We start from the raw sequence: 22,971 nt of genomic DNA, 5'->3' as shown, positions 1-22,971 counted from the left end.
GAGTGAGTCGTGGGGTTATTTTTCTATAGTAGTATAGCTTAGGCGGAATCCGTGCAGTTATGATGTTGTCTTTAACCGAACATGTGCGTTTATGAAACACATATAGTCAAGTATGCGATTATTGTGTACTTCGGAGATGACATACAGCGCTCAAAAAGTCAACTTCTAGAGCAGGTGTTGTAAAAAATAATTTTTTTAAACTATTATTTTAAATAAAAAGTTAAAAAAAATTACTTTTCGCTCTCAGAACTACTTGTAGACATAAAAAAAAATAACGACTTAAGATTTTTGTTCTTAAAACTAATGTAATTGCTTCTGGAAATAATATTCGTCCATCTATTCGAGGGTGTCCATCTATTGGGGTATTTACCCTATTTTAGATTTCTGTTTTCTTGTTTATTTTATGTATTTTTTTTTTTTTTTAAGGGAAAATAAACATTTTTTTACAAGACTTATTTCTTAGAACACAATTCTGAGAATATTTGAAAATCATTAACGAACTTCTGAAACCAAAAAAAGAATGAAAACGAAAATTGAAAATAGTAATCATCGATAAAGTTAATTATTTTTCGAAAAATTAAGATAAATAGTATGTAGTTAAAATTCATTTATCTACCGAGTTTACGTCATATTATAGGCATTAATTATGCATGCAATGAACCACACGAAAAAAAAAATTAGGAAAACGGTTGACCCTAAAGGCCATCCCTGCAACTTTCCGCTCATTTTATACTTAAGCGCTCAAAATTTCACTTATTATGTTTTTAAACTCTTCAAAATCAAAAATATAATTTTCGTGTCATTTTGAGCTCTTCGAGCTCAAAAGTCTGATAGAAGTTTAATAAAACACAATTTTTTGAATTTTCAAACCACTATAACTTTTGTATGAATAAACTGATTTTCACGCGGTTAGTAGCATTCGACGCAGTTTCTTAAGCCTCATGAAGAATCTCCAAGTTTGAATTGATCAAACTAGGAATGTTGAAATAATTCCGAAAAAGCACTTTTTTCGGTCGAAAAATCGACCGATTTTGATCGGGCTGGCGGCGATCGACGTGGTTTTTTGATGTTAAGAGCTGATTAGATTTTTGAATCAATCGGTCAAATCGTTTAAAAGTTATTCCAAAAAAACGACATTTGAAAAAAATTTTTTTTGTAATTTTTTTTACATTTCTCAAAATATATCGTTCCGAATCAGTCCAAATTGTATACAAAATCTAAGTTTGGCCAAGCTCTTTCGAATGGCACCAACGTGATGAAATCGGTCAAGACGTTCAAAATTTATAAGAGGGTCACACACACACACACACACACACACACACACACACACACACACACACACACACACACACACACACACACACACACACACACACACACACACACACACACACACACACACACACACACACACACACACACACATACAGACATACGGACATGATCGCGAAAACATTCAGGAAAGCTTCCTAGGACCTCAAAACGTCGAGATCTGATAAGAACTCAATTTTCGAAAAGCGGGGTTAAACCAATAACTCCTCGATTTTTGAAAATTTTCAATTTTCCTAGCGGGAAGTTAAAAATATTAACTTGATTTTAGAGTAAAATTCTTAAGCTGCAATATTTTTCTTTGAGTAAAATTACTTGACTCACAAATTTATTGTTTCGATTAAAAACAATGAAAGTCTACAAAATTATTATCATATTAATTTAAGAACTTTTATCTAGAATTAAGTAAATTTTGTTTGAGTGCAATTTTTAAATTTATATTACATTTTTATATCTTTAGTATTGAATAAAACTAATTTTAAACGACAAACTAGTTTTTCATGTGTTAAAGCAAGTGACTATTACATAACTGACATTGGTTTAATTATGCATTCTATGATAAATTTTATCTCTTTATCCTTAAATGGGCGTCACATGTTGACAAAGTGTCTAATACTCTTGATTTATCAATATGATATGGTTGGTCAGTTTTAGTTGACGTACAACAGCCCAACTACCCTTAAACCAATCATCATCGTTCTACCGATGAAGCCACAATTCGGATTTGCTAGTTAATATTGGAGGCGTCACACGATACGCATTACGAGCCACGCCTTGTCTGACGCGCGCGTGCTTGCAACCTGGAACTTTGTCTCGCTCTTACTTTTTATTCTTTCCCACTCAGCCACTTGTATATCCCCACTTGAAGATGTTGGAGTAGACAGTAACTGTGTACAGCTCTATACTTTAGTCTACGGCTCTTCCCACACCAGGTCGGATATCAGTTTCTTTCTTAATAGTGCCAAGTTTTACTTATTTGACCAATATAATTTCTTCAATTTTTAAGCCTGTTGATGCAGTTGATGGTCATATAACTCAATGGTGATACAACATTAACGATTTATTAACTATTATTGATTATGTGCAAATTATCTATTTTAAAGTTATGTGTAATTATACACTAAAGTGATTTTAACAAAAAAGGCTGTTAAAAAATTTTTCATAGTGAATAAAAAAATTTTTATTAACTACAAATATATCTAATCAATTTAATAGTTAGATACTATAGTGTTTTAGAAAAAAATTTTATTAAAATGAATATTATTAAGTTCAACTAATTACGTTAAATTTAAGATTAATTAAAGTGAAATTGTATTGGTGGAAAGACGTGAGCCACTGTCATTGGAAAATGTTGCCATATCAAGTAGCTATGGACTACGGAGGCTTCCAAAGACAAAATTCAGTCGGGGTTGGCACAACTCATCAGAGCCCAACTAGTACTCTTAACATCAACCCTGCATTTACTCACTCTTGGTTCGTACCGGCAGACCTCTGTGTCCCGTACAAACAGAATCAGGGTCCTCTTCTCGAGCCAGGGCATGTTGCTTATCTTATATTTTTATTTATATTATATAAATTAATTTAGAAAATGAATAATAAATTATTTATAATGAATTATAAAGACAATATCCATTTTTGTTTGTTTGTTTCGAGCTTAAGCACATATAACAATTTATTGGTTGAATAGTGTCACGAAAGTTATACCTATCAAAAACTATTAGTCGAGAAAAACAGTGTTTTTAAAAATAAAGCTTGAAAATTATTCCTATACACATGTTGACCTGCGCTATTTTCAAAAAACGGCAGGGTAAACAACTTGTATAAACATAACTTTCAACTGGTTTATTAGTTATACACAGAAAGAAAATTAAAGTAAAAATTACAGTAGTAACATCGTAATCTAGTCTTTCAATATCTGAATTTTTATAATTATATTTCAAAAATTACTACATACTTATGAATTCTTATGATGTGAATATCGTCATTCTCACAAATGATCTTAATAATAAATAACAAAAAATGTTTACGATTTTACGGCCTATAGAATACAATTTAAAATATAGAAAAGTACGATGTTAGTTAATTTTTTTTCCTTAGTGAATTTTTTTTCCGCAAGAGCAAGTGAATAAGGACACGTACTATGTTCAAGTAAATGAGACAGAAACCAGTAATTTGCAACGCCATCGCCGAGAAATGACAAACTTTTGTATGGACGGTCTTGTTAGGTGACTGAATAAAAGTCTCGAATGGTGTCTCGGATAGCTCAAGTGAAAAAGCTATTGATAAGTAACCAAAAGAGAGTCGGGTTCGATTTTTGGGTCATCTAAATTAATTTTTCGATGACCGAAAGATTCTCACTGAGTGATCCTCCCTTTCCCTTAATCTTTTCTTCTCCCCTTTCCGGAATTTGTCGTAATGACAAATTACCATATAAAATATGGTTAAGAATTTTCTTTCTTTTTATTTTACGCGATGGTAAAATTCTACTTTACCGATCGTACTTAGTACTTTGCTGTTTAGAAAATATTACTATAACTACTTTTCAATATTGCTACAATAACATCGTAATTTTTCTTGAAGTGTCTAAGACTGTGTGTAAGGTAAAAAAGTACAGTTCTTTCAAAAGAAATTACGATATTGCATCGTATGAATTCACTCTGGTCCGGCACTACAATGTCCTATACTAAAGATTACGATGTTTTCACAGTAGCTTAAAAAAATCTAGAAAATGGTTAGCCCTGCAGGCCATCCCTGGAACTTCCCGCTATGTATGAGTTCGAAATGCTCGAGAAATTATCTATCCCGAAGTTATGAGCTCAAAAACACAAATTTTGTACTTTTTCGAGCTTTTCGACCTCTAGAAAAATCTAGTAGTTGTTAAATACGTACTTTTTTTAAAAGTTTTGATTGCGGTATCTTCCTAACTAATCAATCATTTTTGATGAGGCTTGCCGAATTCAACGCAGTTTTTCAAGCACGGAAAGATTACTTTTTACCTAACAAAAGATACGATGTAAAATTACAGAATTTTATCAAAAAAAAAAATTGAAATCCATCAATTTAATGTAATGTCCATTTTGACCGATTTGAACCAGTAGACTTTGAGAAATCTCAAAAAAACTACAAAAAAAATTTTTTTGAAATGTGGTTTTTTCGGAATTACTTTTAAATTGCTTTACCGATCAATTCCAAAATCTAATTCAAGATTCCAAGAAATAATTTTTATTTAGTATAACAATTAAAGACTATTTAGTTTTTGAAATATACTTTGATGAATTATTTTAAGTTTTTTAAACGACAATGTTATTTTGATTGAAAAACTTAAATGTATCGATTGAACATAATATAGCTTAGATCAAGAAAATATCTCTTGAGTCAACATAAATTTTCTATCAGTGTAGATTTTGAGAAATATTAAAAAAAATGGTTTTGAATGTGGTGTTTTTGGAATAACATTTTAACGGCTTTACCGATCGATTCCAAAAACTAATCAGCTCTTACCCTCAAAAAACCACGTCGATCGCGACCAGCCCGGCCAAAATCGATTGATTAGTTTGTGAAATATCGTCGAAAAAGATTAAAAAAAATGTTTTTTTTAGAATTTCTAGGAAATTTTTAGTCTGAGCAGTTTGTGCTTTGAAATTCCTCAAAGAGCTCAGAAAACACACACACACACACACACACATACCCGACTAGAAATTTTAATGTAAGACCTATTGGGTCCTCATTGGGTTGCCCGATAGGGACCACACATAGGGATGTAACGCAAAGCCCTATGTAGCCCTCATTGGGCAATCCCTCTTGGGTCCCAATAAAGAAATCCCCATCAGAACCCCATTTAAATTTTGAAAGAAAAAATATTAAAATTTTTGAAAAAATTAAAAATAATTCAGGATTAGATACTCATATCATATTAGAACTCATTAGTGAATTTAATCTCGGATTGAAATGGAATTATTGATTGAAAAAATCCTTGGCATGAGTTGGGCTCGAACTTGCGTCTTTTAGGTCCTCAGTCGTTCACGTTACCGCTGGTCCAAGCAGGAGTACTATTAAAGTGGATTCTTATTTCGTATACATTAACTTAAGTGGTTTACTGAGACTTTATTCATGTTATACTGAAAATTTAAGAAATTATTATTTTTTATTTATTCACTTTACTGACTTAAGAATACAATTTTTGTAGAAATTAAATGGAAATTGAAACATTAAAAAAAAAAAAGTTTACTGAAAAATGTAAAAAAATTGAAAGAATCAAAAATAAAATTCCTTAAAACTGTTCGATTGATTTGGAATCCTCCTTATACTAGCAAAAAATTTTTTTCTAGAAAATTAAAATTTTTTCGAATATGTACAGGCACCATCGCGGAAATAGTCAGGGAAGCTTCCTAGAGCCTCAAAACGTCGAGATCTCATGAAAACTCGATTTTCGCAAAACGGGGTAAAACCAATAACTCACCGATTTTTTTAAATTTTCAATTTTCTTAGCGGGAAGTTAATAAAATTTTTTAAATGTGGTTTTATTGAAATAACTGTTGAACGGCTCTATCGATTAACTTCAAAAACTAATCAGCTCTAAAAATCAAAAAACTACGTCCATCAAGCCGGTCAAAATCGGTTGATTCGTTTGTGAGTTATCGTTGACGAAAACCATCGAAAAAAAAGTGATTTTTGTGTTCAAAACTATATCATAGAATTCTACAAACTATATCAAATCCTGCCAACCGCATGAAAATCGGTTTGTGCATTTAATAGTAATTGCAATTTGAGAATTTAAATAATAGTGTTTTATTAAACTCCTATCAGACTTTTGAGTTCAAATAGCTCAAGAGCGTAGAACAGCCAACTTTTTGAGCTCGAAGAGCTCAAAAAAACACACAAATTATATTTTTGAGCTCGAAGAGCTCGAAAACGTCATAAGTACAATTTTAAGCGCATAGATATCGAATAAGCGGGAAATTGCAGGGATGGCCTTTAGTGTTAACCGTTTTCCTAATTTTTCTACATAACTTCGTTATGTCTTTTCGGATCGTTTTTGATGAAATTAAATAATTATTGGAGCTCAAAAAGCCACGTTGATCGCCCCCAGGAACGTCAAAATCGGTTGATTGGTTCGTGAGTTATCGTTGTTGAACAAATTCGGAAGAAGTGTATTTTTTAAATTTCTTCAAGATTTTCAGTCTGATAAATTTATGTTTAAAAGTATAGGATTCAAAAAACTTTGTCGAATCTAGCCAACCGCGTGAATATCGGGTTGTTCATTCAAAAGTAATTGCAGTTTGAAAATTTTCAGAATAGTGTTTTATTAAACTTCTATCAGGCTCAAAGAGCTCAAAAGCATAGAACAGCTAACTTTTTGATCTCTGTGAGCTCAAATACGTCAGAAATGCAATCTTAAGCGCTTAGGTATGGAATTAACGGGAAGTTGCAGGGATGGCCTTCATGGTCAACCGTTTTTCTATTTTTAGTAGATTTCATAAGAATCTAACTATTCCAGTCTATGTATCTATATGTATATACTAGCTGATACCCGCCCGCTTCGTTAGGCATGTAATAGAATTTTATTGTGTAACCTAGAAGAAAAATATAAACAAAATGATTAATTTCAACAATCTTAACGAAATTATATCGCTTTTTATCTATAAAATAATTGTTTTTACAGCTCTGAATTTGTTAATAAATTACATAAATAAATATGTTATTATTCTTTGTCTAAGCGCCAACTTCAATAACGTTATTTAGATTGTTAATTCAGATTATTATTTCTTATCTCAGCGCCATTTTTTATAAAAATATGAATATTAGTAATCAAGATTATAAAAATCAATCACATATTAATTGAGAATATAAACAACGATGATTATATTAATTTGAATAAAAGTTAACATCGATAAGTTAATGAATAAATTTATTTTTGCTTATAAATATAAAAATGAATATTTTTAATCTTTGTTATTAAGAAATTCATCACAAATTGAGTGGTATTAAAAATATATTTATTATCATTCATTTTATTAAAAATTTACTTAAATCGACCGTTTTTTACAATAATTTAATGATATCGTTGTAAAATTTTAGAGAACACTGATAGAAAAATAATCTTGATTCAAGAAACTTTTTTTCTTCAAAACTTGAACTCTTGAAACTAGATATAGATATATTTCTTTCAAGAATTTTTGTCTCTTGGTTCATGATAGGCGATAACATTGATTCAAGATGTTACCGACTTGTGTTAAGAATGGCTTTTTTTTTAGTCATTCATTAATTTACTTATTTCCAAGAAATAATTTTTATTTGGTATAACAATTAAAGACTATTTAGTTTTTGAAATATACTTTGATGAATTATTTTAAGTTTTTTAAATGACAATGTTATTTTGATTGAAAAACTTAAATGTATCGATTGAACATAATATAGCTCTTAAGCCAAGAAAATCTAAATCAAGACAAGAAATTCTTAAAGCAAAATAATCATTTGTCTTCCAAAATAAATTCTTAGATCAAGAAAATATCTCTTGAGTCAACATAAATTTTCTATCAGTGAAGATACACCAGACACAATTTACCATTTTAATTTTAATCATTAAAATCAGTATAATCATTTAACAATCTCAACTTAATAAATTTATGTTATATTTAGCTGTGTTATGATATAATGGAGTGCATCCTTTATAATCACTTCAATACACATTAGCTATTTCAGTTATTAATGATTTAGCTATTCTTTCTTTAAAAAAGTATGATTATAAATTCCTACTGTCCCAACAACCAATCGATAAAATTTGAAATCAAAATGTATTTGCCTAACATTGTACAGAATAATACCGTTGAATAATTGTATAGAATATTAGTATTTAGTAACTTTCTACTTTTATTCTAATCATTCCTCTGAATTTAGTTGACAACCGAATTTGTTATTACAATTTATTTATTTTGACAGTTATTATAGCAACGGTAACTATAGTAACGGTAACCATGGTAACGGTGACCATAGTAACGGTAACCATGACAACGGTAACCATGGCAACGGTTGATTAGCGTGAGTGGTTGTGGGGGGTAGGGTGGGGTTGAGTTCTATAATTGATGGGTGCCACTGATGGTTTATTAGATTGGAGAATCAAAATGATATTTTCCCAAAAAAAAAGAGAGAGAAAGATAAGGAAGGGGGAAGAAGGCACGGGAGATAGGGCACGGCAGGGGAAGGGAAGAATAAGAAGGAGGGGAAGGGGTAGCATACGTGATGGTTGACGAAAAATCCATTTTGGCTAGGAATTGCGTAAAATCCGTTCTTAGTGAGCGTCTACATCACGAATGGAGTAGCTATGCTAAATTTCAAGTCAATCGTTAAAAATAAAAAATTCCCGTTTTTAAACTATAGTTCCTATAGACTCCAAATTCAGTAGAAATCTTCTGTAAGAGATATAGAAGTAGTCTATGAACGAATTTTACGATAGCTCACCCCATAGGGGGGGGGGGGTTGCGGGGCTGGGTATTAACAATGAAAATTTTTAATTTTTAAGCCATAGCTCCTACAGAATCAACATATAGCTAAAATCTTCTATATGTGATGCATTAATGACCTAAGAGCTGATTTTGCAATAACCCCCGCCAATAATGATTGCGGGAGTGGATGTTAGAATATTAAATTTCTATTTCCTAACTGTAACCTCTACAGACTCGAAATTTGATAGGAATATTTTATTTATAATGTAGAAATCATCTCGAATAGGATCTTACGAAATTCCTCCTTCACATAGGAATGCGGGGGTGTTAATTATCAAAAAATTCATATTCTTCAAATACAGTTCCTACATATATATAGTTTAAAAGAATCTCAAGAGAAACAGGAAATTACAGAGATGGCCTCCAAGATCAACCGTTTTAAATATTCTTCTTTCTTAATAATTGGATATCAGCTAAAAATGAATTTAGCGATAATTGTCTTCATATGTAGGTTATGTCAGAATGGTGAGTAGAATGTAAAAAAATGTTTTCGTTTATTTCTTAAACACAAAGAAATCTTCTAAAATACTAAAAAATACTATCAGTGCATTAAAAAGTTATAGTTGTTTAATAAATAAATTTTGAGCTACAAGAGCTCAAACGTGAAAAACGGTGTTTTGAGCTTAAAAAGCTCAAATATTAACCAAAAAATACATCTCAAGGCGCTTTAAATTAAACTTAGTGGAAAGTTCTAGGGTTGGCCTGCGCGGTCAACCGATTTCCAGATTTTTTTAAATCTATCTGGCTGGTCCGCTTATAATTTTCAAGACTTTCGAATTTAACCAAACTAAACTTAACCCCACACAATTGCCAAATTTGAACATATAGTTGAGATATTTCGGTCAAATTACATTATTAAACCAGTGTAATAGAAAGAGACTTGGTTTTTCCTTTCTCTTGAAATTAGGTTCAAATTCTTAGCATCTATCAAAATCTTTTTGTAAATTTGTTATAAAGATTGTTTTACTAACGTGAATTGATTTAAAACGTATAAGTCATAACAGATTTGTAAATTTTTATAGCAGTGACGCTGAGGAAAATAGACTGGAAAAATGTATCCCCATAAAATAAGTCAAGGTGGAATGAATAGGGCGCCTGGGTATGTCTCGAGGGAGCTCTGTCCCACTAAGTCGATAATAGGAATAGTAATTTGTAGGTAGTATGAAAACGTCGGACAGTAGTGCAGATGAATACGTCACGGTACAGCCGTAAACCTGATGCGATCATAGGATTGCTTACGCTGACAGAGCAACCCTGGGAGCCGTCATCACCTTCTTTTAGCACTCTTCCCTCTCTGACTCATTTCTTACTCACTTTTTTATGTATCTACATAATATATATATATAGTTATATATATATATATATATATATAGCAGCATATATATATATATATATATATATATATATATATATATATATCTAATTTTATTGCTGACCAAATACTCTAAAATTCATCTTATTTGCAGATGACTATAAAAGTTTTATTTTAGGTAATAGTAAGCTACAGTATACGTAATTAGTTTTTAACTTTTTGCTGAGAAAACTTAAGAAATTTTAATTTAAATGAAGTTTTTCATGTCAATACTTAAAAATTGATATCTCATTGAACGAAGATTATTTTCAGCACGGTACGCAGCTCATTCAATGCAGTTTTTTAATCGCCAATAATGAATATGAGGTATTAAGCTTATAGCCAGAGAATTTGAACGATATCTTACAAAAATTTAGAAAATTTTAACAATAATAAAAAGACGATCCATACCTAGAATTTTAGCTTACGAAACTTTTACCATGTTACAAAGTATCGTAAGGTTATTCATCTTTCGATGTATTAATTTTCTAAAAAAAAAAAAGTAATTTCTCTTAGTATATGTACTCTATATGTTTTAATCGATGAGTTTTGCGGGTTCACAATAGTTCTCATTTCTAACTAACAGTCAACACTACGTCAAAAAACAAACTAAGAAAAAAAATGACTTTTGAGAAAAAAGAGAATTCTTATTACAAGAATTAAAATTATTGAAAATTTTTAACACTTTTTTTTTTTAGTCGAAGATATCACATTTTTCTTGTAAGGTACCGGTGGGTAATAAGGCCTAAATAAAGGAGATTTCGAAAAATTGAGTGTGTGTGTGTGTGTGTGTGTGTGTGTGTGTGTGTGTGTGTGTGTGTGTGTATTAATGTACACACGTATGAAGTGAAACTTTTTCATGACATATTAGTTATTTTTATTATATATTTAACATTATTAGGTCAAGTGAGGTTTACGGAAAAAAAAATAAATTTGTATCAAATTATAGCTATTTTATTATTATGCAGATGAATGAAAATAGTATCATCAATTAATTTTTTCACTGTTCTGATCATAATTATTATATTCCATCAATACGGTCAAATTATTATTATTTGATGGACATCAACTTCTAATTCTAATTCTATAAAATAGTAGTTCCAACAACTACTATTTTATCAGTAGAATCTATTGTATCTGAAAATCAGTTATATCAATTAATTATAAATTTAAAGCCCGTAGTCGAGTAATAATAATTGTTTTTAACTTAAAAAGTTAATTAGAGTAATCCATTCAACAGAACAAGTTTTGATAAAATAATTGAAATTATCTATCTAAAGTAGAACAATTATTAAATGACTGCTAATCTATATGACGTAAATTATTTTTTTCAGATTTATAAATGGATAAATCATTAATTAAAAATTTATAATGTAAAGAAATACACGAATAAATTTTTTTTTAATTTTCTAAATTTATTTTCTTTCTCTATTATAAATATTTTTATATTCTGCTTTTTCATTATCTTAAAAATTAATTAATGTCTGCTAAATTGACGGTCATATTATTAAATGATGGTTAATTTCAACAAATTAATATACATTTTACACATACTTACAATCAAAAGTGAGGTTAACATAAAAGTACTACCAAAATCATAATGACGTGATGATTTTTTAAAACAATAAAAAAATAATCTCTCACTTTCACTATTAATTTAAATGAATTTCAATAAGTCCATTTATTATATCACTTATTGTTATCATTAAAATATTTCTTTATAAGTCACCCCTCAATTTAAGTAGACACGCATGGCGCCGTGACGGTCCAAAGTGACAGAAAATGTGACGAGTTTTTTTTTAACATCGCCACAAGATTTCTCCCATACGTCAATAAAGAAGTTTCAGTTCAAAAATCGGAAATATTGAATTTAATTATCAAAATGTATCATTGATCTTTATTTTAATACATCAGACATAAAATATAATTAAGTGATTGTAATTTTCACTATAAACGAAATTGAACTTTTTCAAAAACCTCACGAATAGGCTTTATTTTACTACGGTAGGGTAATAAGGCCTACGGGTTAAACATACTGGAAATAGTTACACTATATACTCAATAAAATTGGTATAAGAGATCCATCATCATTTAAACTTAGCAACAATATTTATTAAGATGTTGATCAAAATTAAAACAATGATTTGAAATATTTAAATATAAAATTATAAAAAATGCTTACCATTTACTCAAATCGTTTTTTAGGATTTCTTCTTCACTATACGACAGCATATGACAGATGATAAAATATTGAAGACAGGGAACGTGGTATCGGGACTCTTTAAACTTGTTGCGACATTTCTATGCTAGACGCTTCCACTAGAGTAGCCTTTAGCGGAAGCGATTATTTTAAATATCATTTCTGTCACTGAGGCCTTATTATCCCCGGGTACCTCAGTATTTTTTTTTTTATAAATTAAGCTCACTTGAAAAAAAAAAATTGGCAACTTGAATAAAAATTTCTTCTATTATAATTCCGATAAAAGCAAAAATCCTCATTTTTTCTAGGAAAAGTCGAAAATAATTACAAAATAGAAAATTTTAAATTGGATACATTTTTGGAACTGTTTATTTAACCGGTCATTTAACCGAACATTTTTCAATAATTTAGAAATTTCGCGAAAGAAAGTTTTTTACACATCATAAATTCATCCCTTAAAATTTTCTATCGAATGATAAACATTAACTTTGATCCATTTGATGTCTTCACTAATTTTAAGTCTTGAAACTTTCAACGCTTGACTCTTTTTTATTCAAAAATTTTTAATTTTGTAGCAGTACTTAAAAATTTTAAATGTTTGATCAATTTTATTTACAGCTTTTATTAATATTAATTATAATCCTAGATAGTTTATTATTTTAGTAAATTAGTTTATTATTCTCCCAATAACAGTCGTATTCACTCTGATAGCAAATATTATCATCCCCGATAGTAACTGTTACCATCTCAGATAGTAACTGTTATCTTCTTAGGTAGTAAAACTAACTACTTTAGTACTGAAAAATGTTCCAAACATTTTGGATAATTGGAATGAAATATTTAGCACTTTAGACGCAATTATTTAATTTTCTCCATGCACATACACACACATAATTATATGGATACATACATAGAAATGACATCTTCGTAGGAATAGTCAGAATAACTTCTTAGGACCTCAAAACATGGAGATCTAATGAAAACTCGATTTTAGAAAATTAGGATAAAACCAATAACTTCCCGAGTTTTAGCGAATCTTCAATTTTTATAGTGGGAAATTTTTAATTGATTTGACGAAAATTTTTCGAACTATTCGGAGAAAATACTTTTATAAGATTTCTTTCGACAACGATATCTCTCGACCGAATCAACCGATTTGATGCGGTTAGTAGTAATCAACATCGTTTTTTGAGTAAAAGAGCTGATTGGATCATAGAATTGATCAAAACACAAGTTTTCAAGTGATTCCGAACCAAAAATTTCTTTTAAAATTAAAAAAATTCAAATTTTTGAGGTTTTATTGAAGTCTACCTTACCAATTCAGTCTAAATTCACAAAGAATCTAAGTTCGGTGATTTATTGTTCAGCAATTTATCGTCTTCATTTGAGTAAAAAAATTCTTAAACTAAGAAATTTTTCTCGATTTAAGTAAATTTTACTTGATTTATAATTGTTTCTCTGGATTTAAGTTAATTTGCTTTTCAGTGTAGGTCAAATTTTCGCGGAATAATGCGACTTCAAATAAAAAGAATTGAATGAAAAGAAGGTAATTCTTCAAGACATCAAGTATTTGTTCACGTAAAGTCAAAAAATCTATTCTTTTAAAAATATCATAATGTATGTTGAAATTTTAGATAGCTTCTATATAATCTGTTGTATCTGCATACATAAACAGTATTTCTTATAACTTGAACAAAAATTTATGTTTGATTTCAACAAGTATTTGATATAAATAAAAAATGTGAATAAAAATTTAGTGTTCGATAATTATTTATTATAAATAGATAAAAAAGTGTGGGTGTACTTATGTACGCACGTTAGAAGTTATACTTCTTTGGTGTAACAAGATAAAAATCTTCCTAAATATTTTATCTATCGCGTTATCCTACGTTTGTAGAAAAAACGACAGTTATAATAGAAGAAAAGGTATTTAATACATTGAAAGTTTTATTATAACGCATTATCTAGTTAAATAAAGTTTATTTAAATGTCATAAAAAAATTATTTCTACATAATTAAAGAAATCTGAAAATCGGTTGACCGTGCAGGCCAACCCTAGAACTCGAAGAGCTCAAAATGTATTTATTAATCAACGATAACTTTTGAATGCGTCGTTCGATTTTTATTTTCAAAAAAGCTTTCGACGCAGTTTTTTAAGAACAAAAAATGTATACATAGTTTTGTTATTTTTTTTCCGCACGCTTTGGAGTTATTTTTAAAAAACATAAAAATTCAAATTTTTTTTTTAATTTCTTCGGAATGGCTTGATGAATTAACTCTTTATTCTAATAAGATCTACGTTTTAATAGACCCTTTTGAATGACGTATCGTAGAACTCAATCGGTTGATTCGTTTTTGAGAAACCGTACGACAAAAATTTATTGACACACACACGGCCGGACACCTCGGCGGGAATAATCAGAAAGAATGGCTTCCTGGGACCTTAAAACGTGGACATCCGATGAAAACTCGACTTTTGAAAATCGGACCAAAATCAATAACTTTCCATTATTAAAAATTTTTAATTTTCTTAGCGGGAAGTTAAAAATATATACTTATATGAAATATTGTGAATACAGTTGCCAGTTCTCATGCAAACATACGTAGATGTACTTATTTTTATTTTGTTGGTAACTTTTTTTAAAAAAGTAAAATGTTGAGTAGCTTACTTCAGGGTGTCGGTTTTTCGTGACGGTGTGCGCGCGCATCGTAAAAATTTACCCTCATCATTTCTGCCTAACGCGCCAAAAGAAGTATAACTTCAAAAATTTTCAAACTAGTCAGTAATATCTTGAACCAATGTTATTTTTCATCTCAATTTGAGAGAACAAAATTCTCAAACAAAATATGTGTATCTTATTTGAAGATGGTAAATGCTTCATCGAAGAAGTAAATTCTTTAATCTAGGATTTTCTGCTCTTCGTCCAAGAGTATTATGTTCCTACTTGAAGAGTAAATTTTTTAAATTAAGAAAACTTAATATCTTAAAACAAGAGTGAAATATGGAAAAGAATATTGTTCTCGAGTCTAGTAGTTGTTTTATGAATATATTGTTCGAGATCGATCTATCAAATAATTCAGCAGGTATTTTTAAAAAATATTCTTCGAAATTTCATGTTGCCGGATGAATATGAACTACATTCAAAAGTTCTTTTTAGCAACATTCAAAGTTGTTTTTTCTTATGAATTAACCGAACATTAACTTTTTATTCATGTAACTATACACTGAGAGAACAGTTTATTTGAACTAAATGAGACTCGTTTATAATAAATAAATCTCTTATTTAGATACCACCAACTACTACTTATTTAACACAAATAAATGAATTTCTTTGAGACAAAGATATGATTTATTCAGTGTATTTATTTGAATCAAATATTGATTTGTTTATAGTTAACAAATCTTTCTTTAATTCTTTAAAACATTTCTCAGTCAAATGCAGATTTGTTAACTGTAAACAAATATTATATTTAAGTGTCGGTAAAGAAATTTTGGGGTTATAAAAGCAATGATGATGGATTTATTTAAATGATTTCAATTATAAATAAAACAGGCGTTCTATTTTTCCGTAAAATAAAATTATTGGTTGCAAGTTGGATTTTAATATTTTTTTTTTATTATTCAATTATAAAAAATTTATGTACGTATATAAAATTACTCTATTACAGCAGACAAATAGAAAGTTATTAAAATTACGATAATTCATAAATAGGGATTAAATTAATAATACCAAAATAATAAAATCATTTTTATTTATTTATTTACATATTACGTCGAGCAATAACAGTTTGTCCGTTACCGCTAACATGTGCTTTAATGCAACGTTTATATATATTTTTACTAAGTTGTAACATTTTTTCATTCTCAACTTTCAAAGGCAAGGAAATTTGATAGCTTTTAATGTCATTTATGAAACCATGAGTTATACAATTTTTATACAATATATAATGATCATTCGTTTTCGAAATGATAATATTAGTAATTAATCCAAACACCGGATTATTGTCATCATCATTTCTTATATAAAGAAGAAAGTTAGGTTTATAAAGTGTCCCATTGACTTTTAGCCACGACACAAAATATTTTTCAACATTTTTAATGACTGAAAAAGTATTTTTTGTGTAATTATCAAGATCATATAAGTTGCCATATTCAATATGATACTGTAAGCCATCATTACTAACAAATTTATAGCACATATGCAATTGAATTTTAAGTGCTACGGTAAAAATTATATTGACGCGTGTATTCACTATATTTGCTTGGGCTTTCGAAAATTTGTGGAAAGATTCGTATTTAGAACACGAAAAATCTTTTGGTGGTCCCATATTTCTTATTATAGATGGAATGTGTAAAATCAAATGATGCTTGGGCTTTAAGTTTTCTTTAAACAATTCAAAGTATAATTGGTTGTGAGTTTTTATAAGTTGTTGTAAATAGATAATTTCACTTTGGGAAATTGTTGTACTCATAACTATATCATAAATATCGTACAAAGATAAATATAATTCCCAAACAGGATCATCAAACGGAACCAAATCGCCAATTATTATGCCAAAATATGTAACTAAACAAGACATTTCAGCAGCTGTTATTATTATACAGCCGTTTTGAATATGATTTTTCGATATCATTGATATTTTATTTCCATGATCGAACTCAGTATGATCAAAGTACTTGAGTCTGTCATTCAATTGATCCAATGTAAAATATTTTTTATTTATAAAATCTTTAATTATTTTTGCCATGTCGTACCTGCATACGCCTAATGAAAAATCATGCATGACATCACAGGTAGCGTTAATAGTATTTTGAAAAAATGGAATTTTATCAAAAATGCAAGATTCTTTGACTCCGTGTGATTTATTTTTAACATCTTCTTCATAATTTTTACAGTTACGCAGTAATTGGATATTCTCTTTGCATTGATGATAACATTCGATTTTTGATGCCTGACAAAATCGGCAAAAATATGTTGCTATAAAACTTTCATTGTATCCAAAAATACTATTAATTCTTAAGTTGTCGCCTAATATTCCAAGAGTTATAAAAAATAAATGATGACTTTGACCGTGGATAGTAACAAGAATCCCTTTTTCGGCAAAATCAGTTAGTTGTTGAATAACGTTAGAAAAGCATTTTTCGTTCCCAAATATTTTTAAATCCAAGCTATACAATAATTGAGCCAAAAAAATATTATTAATCGAGGACGCGAACTCAGGTGGTAAGGCTGCAATAGAGAAGTATAGACCTCCAATTTTATGGATACCTGCAGCTGTAGACAACGGATTACACACTTCAAAGTCATCGTAGTACCGGTATAAAGGAATTACTGTTTTATTTTGATATGATCTCATTACATTTCTCCATACTTGTCCTTGATACAAACTCGAATAAATTGATGAATTTTTTAATGACTCAACTTTAATATATGCTGTTATTTTTTGAAAAACATTCGGCAATTGAAAGTAGTGAGAGAGAACTTCTTTTATAGAAATTATTTGACCATAACATTTTTTTTTTTTTGTTAATATTTTTATACCGTTAACATTTTTATCATCGTCTATTTCACCAATGTAAAAAGATTCGGGCTGTATTAAAAAATCTTCGTCTTTTAAAAATTTGAATCTTTTGTGTTCCGTTTCCAAATCTTTAAACATATCAAAACTTAAGCAATTATCAATATCCGAGTGATATTGTTGTGGAAGAGATGCTTTTAATTTTTTATTAATATGCGTTGTCATATCTTGTAGAAGTTCAGATGAATCTTTAATAATACTTTGTACGGCTGTACGACTTATACATTTGCTGTTATATTGGGCGAATAAAATGTGGTAATAGAGTAAATTGGATAATGTTTTTACTATCATCAGATAAATTTGTGTTATCATTCAATAATTTTTTATTGACAGAAGCCTGTTCAGGAAATTTTTTGGAGTCATTCAAACTTGCAACATTGTCGTAAAACTGCATCCAACCCAAAAGTAGTTTATCTTTAGCATCTGGATATTTTTTATTAAAATCTAACTCTATCAACTCGTAACCATTTGATTCTTTTAAAACTGGCCACAACTTTAATATTTCAGTTATATCTTGGAAATTTTTATTCACGTAACACATACGATAGCTCCCAATGCTTTAACACTTCATCACTGCCACGTTCATAAAGAAGGATTTTTCGACTGTCTTTTGCAGTATTTGACTGATCACTTTTAACTACTTGAATGTTATCATTTAATGTTTCTTTTTTGTCTAAACTCTGCGCTCTTCTCATGAATGTTCGCATATTTCGGTACTTATCAACGAATTTACCCTTCGACACCTCAGATTTTAACTTTTTGGAATTTTTTAGCTTTATTGGAGATACAAAAAATGTTTCTTTACATTCTGTCGGGAAAACATTTATTGTTTCTTTCGTTACTTGCCTCCAATCATCGTTATTCACTGATATTTTATGCTTGATCAATTCTAAAATTATTATGTTGTTTAAAATAGTTAAATAACTCGAATCTAATTCTTGACTATTATTGTAAATTTGTAAAATTGTGGCACCATACGGATGATTCTCTAAAAAGTTTTTCAAGCCATTTGGAAAATATTTACTTTGTGAATCTGAATCTTTGTTATCAGGTGTGGTGCTTCCACAGTTTAAAACCACTGGACTTTGACAAAATATTGCTGGATTCACCAATGAATTAAAGGTAGAACTGTTTTGCTCTAAATCTTCAGATGATGCAATATCATCTACAGTATCTGATGGAAAAATTATTCCTTGAGGAATATTTTTTGACTCCAATATAAAATCTTCTGAAACTTCACAAACAACAGTTGAAGAAGATTGCTCGATGTTGACTGTCTTATTTTTCTGTATCTGTGTAACAAAAAAAATTAAAGATTATGATAATAATATAATGTAACGAAAAAGAAATTCAGTTCAATGATATAGAAACAAAAATATGAGGGTTATCAACCTACGTATTCACGGAATTTTTTTTTTTAAATTAATCTTGCGCCCATAAACTCAATAATTTTCTCGAGCTCATCTTTTTGTTCTAATAGTTCTTCCAACATTTCTATGTTAGTCACACCATTTTCTACTTTACAATTAACATTGAAAAAAAGGAAATATTAAATTAATAAAAGATATCATTTAAAAATTAAAGTAGAAAAAAATTGAAACTAAAGTTGACAGACATCTGTAATTTTTTGGACTTTTACAAAAAATAAATTATTACTAAAAAAATATTTTTCGAAAATTACAACAATAAATTTTTGACACATCTACAAATAGAATTTTAGAATTTTTCAGAAAATTTTTTTTATAATAATTTATTTGTTGAAAAAAAGCCTAAATATCACATGTCAGCTAACTTTAGTATCATGAAAGAAAAGGATAAAAAATTAAAAAAACCTAAGTCTGTGTCGCTGTTGTTATATCATATTTTTATAATCATGAGAATTTCATTATGAAAAAAAAAATTTCACATTTAATGAAAAATAAAAAATTAGTAAAAATGTTTATTTAGTATCGAATAGTAAATTATTGAAACACGATTCAGATTTTAGGTTAAAAATTTTTATTTTGATGGAAACATAAAATATAAAAAAAAAAATTAAGTTTAATAAAGATAGATAAATCACAATAAAAAAAAATAAAATGCCATTCGGCAGCCGAAATGGAAGTAGATTTCATGGTGAATAATAAAAATACTACTAGGGTTGCATACGAAAAAAAAAATAAATTTCTGTTTGATTAAACAACAAAGACGTCAAAACGAATGCAAAAGTAAAATTTAATTAAATCTGTCTGAGAAAGCAGGTGATTTTTGGCCTAGACTGATAATGAGGTACACAAATTAAAGCTTATTTAATAAGCTTTCAGATGCCATTTATAGAATTTTGATAAGATATCGCGTTCAATTGCAATTGCACGAAAATACGGTGAAAGTGAAAATTTTTGAATTGCTATTATTCCTAAACTATTTAATTTGGAGAAATAAATAAGTACACAAATTGCAGCTCATTAAATAAGCTTTCAAATGCAATTTACAGAAATATGATAGGATGTCGCGTTCTATTGTTATCGCACGGAAATAAGGTAAAAGTGAAAATTTTTTGCGATTTTTGAAAATTTTTGAATTGCTCTCATTTCTAAACTAATCGACAAATTTGGCTCATCTTAGAACTTAACCTCGGAAATCGTCCTAAGAATAAGTATGTTACGTTTTATTGAGATCCGTATAGAATTACGGAAGTTAGAGAAGAGACAATGCCGATTATATCGTATATATATATATATATATATATATATATATATATATATATATATATATATATATATATATACATATATATATATAAATACATACATATATAAACTTTTGAACCATATGCATTTTCTGAATCCGCTTGACGAGCTGAGTCGAAATATAGAAAAATTTTTCAAAAGTTCCGTCATGAGGACCAATGCAATAGTTAGATTTCTATGAAATCTACTAAAAAGATTTTATTTATATGAGTAAATTTTATTGTTTAACACATAATAAAGGTTAACCATGAACTAAGCCAAATGTGAAAGATGATAGATAAAATATGTTCTTACCTTTAAAAATTGGCCATAAATGAGACAAGTTCCAGCTTGTTAACAATTGCTCCATACTTTATTAAAAGTAAATTTATTTATTAAATAAATAATGAGTATAATATTAAAACGCTCATCACACACCACAGTTTACATAAAAGACGCATTAAATGGCGGGATCAAGCAAGATACGGTTAGCAGACGCTAGTATCGACAGTAGCGACTCAAATGTGTCGCGTGATTTATTTCAAACGAGATTTGTTAACTATTAACAAATATTATTTGAATGAAATAAATGAGCAAATTCAATCAAATAAACCAAAACAATATAGTATTTGGTTCAAAGTAATCCATTTTTAAATAACACAAATTTGTTAATATTAAATACGAATTTTTAAATTATTTTAAATAAATCTACAAATTTAAATTAAACAAACTGTTTTATCAGTGTAAGCTCCGCATCGGGCGTTGAAATCACCCGCAATAATGAATCGATAGAAGTAGTATTAGTTATAGATTTTATTTAGATGATACAAACTGGGAGTAATTTAAATCCGAACAAAAACAGTGTTTCACTGTAAAAAATTGCGCCAAGTTCACGTTCATAAGACTATTAAGAAAAAAAAATTTTTTTCTTTACAAAAAGATATAAAATAAAAAAATTAAAGAATCCAAGTAACCGATATGGTTTTATATAATTTTCGGAAATTAAAAATCATTTTGTTGTAAATTTAAAAATTAAAGAAATAATTTTGGAACGTATTTAGTGTGCGTGGTTGCAAAATATTTTACTTTTTATGAAATTCATAAAATCTATCTACTAGGACAAAAAAATTTGACATAAACAATGACGCACACCAAGTAAGTTCCAAAATTATTTCTTTAATTTTTAAATTTACAACAAAATGTTTTTTAATTTCCGAAAATTATATAAAATCATATCGGTTACTTGGATTCTTTAATTTTTTTATTTTATATCTTTTTGTAAAGAAAAAAAAATATTTTTTTCTTAATAGTCTTATGAACGTGGACTTGACGCAATTTTTTTACAGTGAAACTGTTTTTATTCGGATTTTAGTATTTATTGTAATAATAATAAAAATTGACAAGTAGTACCAACTTAAATCTCGCGTTGGCTGCATTTTTTACCGTAAACTATCCCCTTGAAGCTACAGTTTATGTAGATATAATTCTATTGCACCCTGGCGGCCGTAAATGTAAGCTGTGAATTACTTTTTTTAACTGTAGTTGCGTATCTATAGGATTACTACACATTTTTATTTTATCTAGTCTGTGGCGCTGACCTTTCTCCATCAAAATAAAGTCAGGATCGAAATTTGTGAGCGTGCTATGGTATGTGCTGATAAAATTTAATAATTTTAAATAAATAAATTGTTATAAGTGAATATAATTAATTAATACGGTAAAATAAATTATGAATTACTGTTATAATAAACAAATTAGGGGAAAAAAGTACCGTAGAATTAAATAAAATTTCGCAACCTCAAAAAACCGTTCTGCTTACAGTAAACATACTCGGTAGTCTGGCACTCCGTTTACAACGGATTTGAACGGAACTTGGCGCCAGATTCTACCGAATCTGTGGATGTGCCGTTAACTCAAGGTTTGGATATAAATAGTTAGATATAATTTTTATAATCAAATCTTGCAGAAATTTATGATGTATTTCAATACAATTCGAATAGTAAGTTTAATATTTTGCAGTAGTAGCTTGAGAATAATAATAATAAATTATTATGTTTGTACCTGAAGGAACGATAACAATGCGCTTTTTGTATTGGAAGTCTATCAAAATAATAAAAAAAAGTTTTCCCATAGGACACACACTTGCTCTCTCATCCTTAAAAAATTGATAAAGTCATCGAATACTAATGAACCTTATTAATCCATCCAACTGTGAAAATTTTACTATGCTAAAGATCAACCCGAGTAAAAAAGATTTTATACAATTAGATACAATTATACAATTATGTATAAATTATATAG

The 22,971-nt window shown here is 28.7% G+C and overlaps 1 protein-coding gene across 2 annotated transcripts in view; it reads left to right on the top strand.

Annotated features, from left to right (window-relative positions):
- The first annotated feature begins 2,197 nt into the window (after window positions 1-2,197).
- LOC123263017 (protein trachealess) overlaps window positions 2,198-22,971 on the top strand; it is a 372,435-nt gene continuing 351,661 nt past the window's right edge. The window contains exon 1 of one of the 2 annotated variants that reach the window (XM_044725531.1): window positions 2,198-2,865. In XM_044725531.1, coding sequence (XP_044581466.1) covers window positions 2,678-2,865 — 188 coding nt within the window. In that variant the 5' untranslated portion in view covers window positions 2,198-2,677. The remainder of the gene's footprint in view (window positions 2,866-22,971) is intronic. The other variant, XM_044725533.1, reaches the window with a different exon arrangement.

Source organism: Cotesia glomerata, linkage group LG4 (genome assembly GCF_020080835.1).
Source record: "Cotesia glomerata isolate CgM1 linkage group LG4, MPM_Cglom_v2.3, whole genome shotgun sequence".
NCBI lineage: Eukaryota > Metazoa > Arthropoda > Insecta > Hymenoptera > Braconidae > Cotesia > Cotesia glomerata.
Note: the sequence above shows the minus strand (reverse complement) of the source record. Positions and strands in the feature narration are given on the sequence as shown.